Consider the following 8,959-nt stretch of genomic DNA (forward strand, 5'->3'; position numbering starts at 1 on the left):
TTAATTGGTCAAAATTAGTTTACACGGTTTCTAAAAAATTACACGGTTTTCAGTTGAACGTGCCCCCATATATATATATATATATATATATATATATATTAATTAGCTACATTATAGTTTTGTCTTAATAAACTTTAGAGACTACTATTCATATTGCCAAAGTGCTTTGTAAGAAGCCTCAATCAAAGAATTGACAAACTCGCAACCATGAATATGTAACTTAAAGCACTGAATAAGACTATTAAAAAAAAAAAACTATTTATTACAAATAATATCCATGATAAATATTCATTGATAATTATTAACAGATACAATTAAAAAATATAAATAATTAAAGAAAGTTATCTGAAATAAATTACCGGCTGATTGATTAATTAAAAATATAAAAATTAAATAATCCGTTGGAAATTTTATTATTTAATTTGGGAGTTTAGAAAGAATAAAAAATAAAAACAAAATACCATCTTATAGGAATTCCAAATCCCATGTTGGGGTTACCTTTTAATAGTTTCATTAAGAGATAACATCTGAATCATTAAAATGTGAATCTTGTTTGGCAAAAAAAGACTGTCTCTTAATGGTTTTAAAACCCTGTGAATGATTTTGTATCATGGATCTCCCGTAATCATTAAGAGCCCTAATTTCGTTGTACACACAATTAACAAACAATTATGTTTCATGCATTATATCATGAGAGTCTCTTAATCATTCTGATTACTTAATTATTCTGCATAAAACCATTCAGCAATTGTCAAACAATCGCTTAATAAGATTTCAATTCTATGGTTATCGAGATTTGAAATGAAATTCTATTCCAACTTGTATTTGGTTTAAACCAGATATCTTTTAATATAATTCATTAAGTTAAATTAAACTTACATCATTATCTCACCATTTAAAATATTATAATAACCAAGAGATAAATATAACCCTCTCTTTTATAAATTAACCGAGATATAAAATCAGAACCCATCTCCCATTAAATTCTTCAAGAGTCAAACTCCATCTCTTCCGATTTCAACGTTGACCAGAGTTTACCGCCATCACCTTCTTCTCCGATAGTCACTTTGCCGCCATCATCATTCATCACTCCGCCATGAATTCTGCAAACGCCAATGCCAACCCTAACCAAAGAAAACGCTATGCCTCTCATGCATTCTCCGATCAAGATCATGTTAATTATCATCTTCAAGTACCGCTGAAACAATATGTTTCACCGGCCACAAGAAACTTGCAACTTTCTTCGCCTGCAAACAACGGTGGTTTGGGTTGTTCTTGTTGCTGTCATGCGCCGGGGACGATGGTTGAGACAGCAAGGCCGGCTGCAGCCACACCAGTGGTTAAGACTGAGATTACCGGCTGTATGGAAGATACCTTGGCTTATCTTGAATCTTTTCCAATCGGGTACCGGTTCGCTCCAACAGACCAAGAACTGGTTACTCATTATCTATTGAGGAAGATCAAGAATCAAGAACTTCCCAAGAACAAGATTGGGAATGTGGATATATATGAAGATCATCCCGAGAAGATTGTAGGTAAGTAGATATATATATCTTTAATTCTTGTTTGTATATATCTATATATCCATGGTGGTATTGATTGTCGAATGACTGAGAAACTATACTTGTATCTACAGCGAATCATCCACAAGCAAGGGAAGGACAATGGCTCTTTTTCTCCCCAAGGAATCGAAAATACACCAATGGTAGCAGACCTGATCGAAAAGCCGGAGATGGTTATTGGAAAGCCACAGGACCCGATAAAGGAATTACTGATGCTGATGGTATTAAGATTGGTGACAAGAAGTCACTGGTTTATCACGAAGGGCATGCACCGAATGGGATTAAAACCAATTGGGTCATGCAAGAATACGTAGTTGCTGGTCATCAAAGACCACGACTCGATAAAAGTGACATGAAGGTGTTGAAACACTTACCCTTTTTAAGGCTCTTTTTGAATTCATTATTCGTTGGTGTAACTTAATTTGGTTATCTTGTGCAGCTTGATGATTGTGTTTTGTGTAAGATTTATGAAAAAGAGAACAGAGGTCGTAGACAACCGAACAATAATCAAGTTGTTACTGATCATCAACAGTCTAACAATCCCACAATTCATGTTGATCATCATGGTGATAACAATGTGCAGGCGATTTCTGATTCTACTAATAATCAAAATCATAATGCAGATCCTACTATTCTTCGATTCGAAGAAGTGGAAGAACTCAGAGTTCCAAATCCTGATCAAGAACCAAGGTCACAACAAGCTGTTGCTAGCAATGTGCTGGTACAGAATTCTTTTAGTTATTGTCGTCATCCAAGTGTGGGGATACAGAATTCTGTAAGTTATTTTCGTCATCCAAGTATGGGGATACAGAATTCTTGGAATTATTATCATTCAAGTATGGAGACGTTACAACGAAACCATCTTAGCTGTGACATGAGATTTGCTAAGCCAGTCGGACCACCGGTTCCACCACCCCCGCCTAAGCCAGTCGCACCACCGCTTCCACCACCGCCATATCATCCGTTTTGTTCTGAACTAAACTATATGATGGTGCCACGTGAGAGCTGCTACAGTGATACATCGAACTTTAATCGGCCAGGTCCTAGTTACATTAATCAACAACCTCCACAGGTGGCAGCACCACCATATCAAACAGCCAATGGTGGTGATGGCTCTGAGTATACTGAATTCTCGGAACTGGGTTTTTCGCAAGATGATCTTAACAGCTACGATTACAACTTGGGGTTTCTTGAACTTGATCATTTGAATAGCAGCGAATCGAAACAGCCAAAAGTGCCAAAGCATGAAAACAGAGTACTGTAGTTGTAGTTGCAGGTCTTTCGTTGTTTGTTTTGCGATGCTTAGCTTAGCTTAGCTTGTAGTTAATTATGGTGAGTATGAAACTTGTATATAACTACATTTAGTGGCATTATTACAACAATATATAGAAGACGATACGTACATGATAATTTGCCTACATATATAGATGGTGGATGCATCTCGGTGATATCATTAGAGTTGATCTTCGATCACTGGCAATTTGGAGAACACGACTGATGAGAATATGGCAGACGACCCTCAAGAAGATTTCATTAATGCAAGAAATTGAGGTAAAAAAAAGTTTGGGAAAAATTCATCAAATGCTAACTTTATTGTTTGAATCAATCAACACGCAGAAGGAGAGTGAAAGAACAATGCTGAAGAATTCGTTTCCTTATTTCAAGAATACCGCATCAACTCCATTGTTGATAGATGTTGAAGATGAAGATGATTTTGACAACAAGCCCTCAAGAAGAAGGATTGATGAAGGAACCTCAGAAGAAGGAACTTTTGAAATAACGCCCAACGTTAAAAAAATATAACTTTTATTGGACCGGTTATGGGAAGCGGGACCGATTTGGGGCCGGTCGTGGTCCGATTTTTGGCTATCTCTACTCACATGTCACGCTCTTGATTGACTACGGACCATCAATGCCGACCACTGGTCGACGACAGAAAAACTGAAATCGATTGTGTTTCGGTGTTTTAGTTCTCCTTCTCCATCTTAGTTCTTGGCTTTTAGGTGAAGAAACAGTAAAATATTTCTTGCTTTTAATTTCTTATTTAGAAAAACTGGTTTTGATCCATTATAAATAGTAGTATAATGTGCCGGTTTAACCAAATAGTAAAAAAATATTAATTGAAAACTGAACGGAATAAGTTGTCTTTATTTGGTTAACCGAACCGTTTAATCCGAAAACAAAAACCCAAAATTGTTTTGGTTAGGATGAATTATTCGGTTTTGAAAATATTTCGATACCCTAAGTACCTCCAATTTATGGATGCGCCACTGCTTGTTTCATCATCTATTGGTTTTAAATAAATATAAACATAGCGTTTAGTACATGATCTATTGGTTCATGAAACATACATCGGTTGGTTGCAAATGTTCTTTAAAGCAAAAATCTGTAACAACTCGACACTCATTTTAAAGAACAAAAAAACATGGGCACCTTTAAAATATGACAAAGGTGATGAATCAAAAACGTTCAGTAACATATCCGGTTTCCATAATCCATCTTCTGGTTATATCTACGAACCATTTGTCGCCTCTTCCGTTGAAGCAAACAATCCATCTTGTGATTTACTGGTTTGAACAAGTCGATCGACTTGATTAACACAAGTGATTAGATATATTAATGGCAATAACAAGCATTAAGATGCTTACCTACGATCTTCTCTGGATGATCTTCATATACATCCACATTCCAAATCTTGATCTTCTTCAACAGATAATTTCTTGGTCTAGATCTATGGGAACGAACCGATACCCAATTGGAAAATACTGATTCAAGATAATCAAGATCATGCTCCATCTTTTCTTGGTGGTTTCAGCCATTGTCACCGGTTCATGACGGCAAGCAAACGAATCCAACCACCGATCGGCTGGTCCTAGTTACATTAGTCAAACAACCGCTACAGGCACCATCACCATCTCATGGTTATACTTAAGATCTGAACTTCCAAATCCCATGTTAGTAGGATTTCAATTTTATGGTTATCGGGATTTGGAATGAGATTCTATTCCAACTCGTGTTTGGTTTAAATCGGATATCTTTTAATGTAATTTATTAAGTTAAATTAAACTTACATCATTATCTCACCATTTAAAAAATTATAATAACCAAGAGATAAATATAACCCTATTTTTTATAAATTTAACCGAGATATAAAATCAGAACCCATCTCCCATTAAATTCAAGACTCAAACTCCGTCTCTTTCGATTTCAACGTTCACCAGAGTTTACCGCCATCACCTTCTTCTCCGATACTCACTTTGCCGCCATCATCATTCATCACTCCGCCATGGATTCTGCAAACGCCAATGCCAACCCTAACCAAAGAAAACTCAATGTCTCTCATGCATCCTCCGATCAAGATCATGTTAATCATCTTCAAGTACCGCTGAAACATACAAGAAATTTGCAACTTTCTTCGCCTGCAAACAATGGTGGTTTGGGTTCTTGTTCTTGCTGTCATGAGCCGGGGACGATGGTTGAGACAGCAAGGCCGGCTGCAGCCACACCAGTGGTTAAGACTGAGATTACCGGCTGTATGGAAGATACTTTGGCTTATCTTGAATCTTTTCCAATAGGGTTCCGGTTCGTACCAACAGACCAAGAACTGGTTACTCATTATCTGTTGAGGAAGATCAGGAATCAAGAACTTCCCAAGAACAAGATTGGGAATGTGGATATATACGAAGATCATCCCGAGAAGATTGTAGGTAAGTAGTATATATCTTCAATTCTTGTTTGTATATATCCATGGTGGTATTGATTGTCGAATGAATGAGAAACTATACTTGTATCTACAGCGAATCATCCACAAGCAAGGGAAGGACAATGGCTCTTTTTCTCCCCAAGGAATCGAAAATACACAGATGATAGCAGACCTGATCGAAAAGCCGGAGATGGTTATTGGAAAGCCACAGGACGCGATAAAGGAATCACTGATGCTGATGGTATTAAGATTGGTGACAAGAAGTCACTGGTTTATCACGAAGGGCATGCACCAAATGGGATTAAAACCAAATGGGTCATGAAAGAATACGTAGTTGCTGGTCATCAAAGACGACGACTCGATGAAAGTGACATGAAGGTGTTGAAACCCTTCTTAAGGCTCTTTTTGAATTCATCAATTATTCGTTGGTGTAACTTAATTTGGTTATTTTGTGCAGCTTGATGATTGTGTTGTGTGTAAGATTTACGAAAAAGGGAACAGAGGTCGTCGACAACCAGCGAACAATAATCAAGTTGTTACCGATACAGTCTAATAATCACAACTCATGTTGATCGTCATGGTGATAACAATGTGTAGGCGATTTCTGATTCTACTAATAATCGCTATCACAACCGCTACAGGCACCATCACCATCTCATGCTTACAGTTAAGGTCTAACTGAACTTGGTCATCTGAATAGCAAGCAGACCAAAGCACCAACATAGAAAAAAATGAATTTTTTACTAATGGTTGGTCAGTTGTAGTTTTCTTGTTGATTTGTTAATCCCTTAATTCCTTGATTAGTTGTAATAGGTATTTTGGATATGATGGGAGTATTCATTCTCAAAATCTTATGTTCTTTCATCTTCATTTCTATGACAATAATCATCCAAATTCCTGGCTTTTAAATGGTTTTAAATATCCAATGCCGTTGTTGTAGAAATAGGAGTTTTCCTATGGTATCAAAGCCTTTGTGAAATCTCCCTAGAACCCCAACCCTCATCGTCGGATCGCCAACTGCCTTCACGGCAGAAACTTAGTTGTTCGTGCTGCTGTCGGAACAAGTGCCATCGTTGTTGCTGCCAGAACCACCCAGAGCAACTAACTATAGTTTCAACCCCCTTTGAGTAGATGCCCTTGCTGCCACTTGCCACCACCCGCCAATTCGTGGTCTCATCAACTACTACTAAAAACCGATTTTTTTTCCTTATTGGACGCACCTGTTGTTGCTGCTGTATTATCTCGCATCTCGAATGCCAATAGGGCTATCATATATCCATTGCTATTCAGTGCTTTACATGATAAATCATTAAATTACTCATGTCAAATTAAAACCTAGCAAAAAAAATCATCCATCCATCTCCCTCTCGTCTGTCTTGTCAAATTGCATAGAGATTGATGTTGATATATATAATATATAGGGTTGGGTTTGTGAGACCATAAAATAACACTGAAACTTCACATCAATTCATTGTGAAGGTATGAAAGATAGTGAATCTTTACAGCAAGAACGCTGTAAAGGTTTACTGGTATAATGTTTTTGATATGAGGTTAATGTTATTTAAGTAGTCTTCCAGGTCTCACAAGAACAGTATTATATACAAATATTACAATGAGACCAAACCAATGGACAGTGGAGAGAGAGGATGCTACAAAGATCCACCATTAATGGATGCATTCAATTAGAAGGGGATAAAGTTTCATGAGTTGCAGGTTTACAACTACTTAACTTTAGCTGGTTTACAAACTCCATTATTAGCCTAAAATAGAAAACAAAACCATTTTTCATTTCCAAAAGCTATCCTCCATTCTTGCTGGCTCAAGGTAATGCAATGGGAAAATTGCATTGCTATTCTGCCTCACCAGACTTGCCGATGATGACGAAGAATTCCCGATATCTTTAAACGGAGATCTCACCAGATTATACCCTTTTCTCAATCCTTCGTTATTGCTCCCCCGGTTTTCCTTCAATCGAGATATCAGTATCCGCTTCTCCCTTGCTAGTTGTTTCGCCAAAGACAACGGTTGCGAATCTTTTTTACCTTCTTCAACTTTCTCGCAATTTCCCTTCATTCGACAGCTTAACCCGCTCTTTGTCTCCCTTTCAATTTGTTTACTTAAAGAAAGCATCGTCTTTTTGGGCGTCAAAGCGACTTCCTTTGCTTGATCTTCCTTCAACTTCTCAAGCTCATCCTTTAACAGATCCCCCTCGGTTTGGAGCTTGTTGGCCTTCGTTTCATATTCGATAGCCTTCCCTCTCCATTCTTCAACCTTAAACCAGCAAAAACCAATATAAGTTACGAAACCAAAATGGAGATTATCCCTTATGTTATCTCAAGGGCCCATAGGACTAGTTGAGTTGCATGCAAGTTGGCCCAGACACCCATGATTACCAACAAAAAACACATACATGTACATAAACACGGGACTTACAGAGCATTCGAGGGATCGGATTTCATTAGCGGAAGCAAGAGCTTGAGTTTCCCAAAAGTCTTTTGAAGTTTGAAGTTCTTCCATCTCTTGTCTCAATTGTCCAAGCATCTCTTGCATTTGAGACCATTGCTCTGTCTCTGCTCTCACTTGCTCAACTATTCTCCTCACCAACACCTTGCACCGACCCGAACATTTGTTGCTGTTATCGTGCGATGTTAATGGTTCCTGTTACAAAAAGTAGTTTCTTGATTCATATATCTTCCTACAAATCAAGAAAACGAAAGCTATGTTCAACAAACTAGCTGATAAGCTAGCTGTTGGTTAATAAGCAAGATGAGAGTGTAAAATGAGCTAAAACAACCTCATTGGAAGAAACAAACAGATTTGTTATAGCTTATAACTTTGGATCACCCATGTGATTATTTTTCTTGTGCATAATGAATGTTCATCAATGCGTAAACTTTATATGAAAATGCTTACAGATCTCGAACCCCATTGAGTATATGATTCACAAGGTACCTTTGTTTGATTAGAATATCTGTTAGAGAAAGTAAATTGATCTGAGACATCGATTCGCTTTGAAGTAGAAGCAGAACTAGCAACCGAAGCGTTTAGAATCGACCCATACTCCTTCTCCATCCGATCGATCATTCCCTTCGATAACCCCTCCATTTTCCTTTCCAGCATCTCCACCTGCAAATAATTTAAAAATTCATCACCATAGAAGAAAAAGACACCGATTTATGAAGTCGATGAAAGGTGTTTTAATGAAGCTTACATCAGTGGACTTGGTTTGATTTCTGTAATCCAAAATGGAGATATCTTCATTGATTCTTGCTTCATTCTTGATCTCCTTTTTGCATTCATCATCTGTTAACCCTCCAAGTTTCTCCAATCTTCGCTGTAATCGTGACGCTTTTTTATCAAAATTCTTGCATTTTCGAAGCTCGCGATCTTCACTTCCATTATAGCTACTCTGCAAATCCTCTAGTTTCTCTGCTAATTCTTTCATTTCTTCCGCCAACACCAATTCCATATTCTTCCCTTCACAAAGCTTCTTTCTTCCCTGTAAAACAGTTGGTCAACAAAATCTAAAATTTAGCCACCCAAATGGGTCAAATTCAGTGCATTTGTTGATTGTACATTCTGGGTTTCCATAGAAATTAAAATCTGAAATTGGGTATAAGATCATCACAGGGTGCATTAGGTGGTTGTACGTTCTGGGTACCCAAAGAAATGAAGATCACATGCACCCAATTAG

General features: G+C 37.5%; 1 protein-coding gene across 1 annotated transcript in view; it reads right to left on the reverse strand.

The window, feature by feature from the left end:
- Positions 1-6,923: 6,923 nt before the first annotated feature.
- LOC112521043 overlaps positions 6,924-8,959 on the reverse strand; it is a 2,550-nt gene continuing 514 nt past the window's right edge. Inside the window, exons 2-5 of the mRNA XM_025129672.1 lie at positions 8,477-8,764; positions 8,218-8,391; positions 7,699-7,923; positions 6,924-7,536 (exon numbers count right to left, since the gene is read on the reverse strand). Coding sequence (XP_024985440.1) covers positions 7,051-7,536; positions 7,699-7,923; positions 8,218-8,391; positions 8,477-8,764 — 1,173 coding nt within the window. The 3' untranslated portion in view covers positions 6,924-7,050. The remainder of the gene's footprint in view (positions 7,537-7,698; positions 7,924-8,217; positions 8,392-8,476; positions 8,765-8,959) is intronic.

This window comes from Cynara cardunculus, assembly GCF_001531365.2.
Source record: "Cynara cardunculus var. scolymus isolate 2C chromosome LG 11, CcrdV1, whole genome shotgun sequence".
NCBI classification, from domain to species: Eukaryota; Viridiplantae; Streptophyta; class Magnoliopsida; order Asterales; family Asteraceae; genus Cynara; species Cynara cardunculus.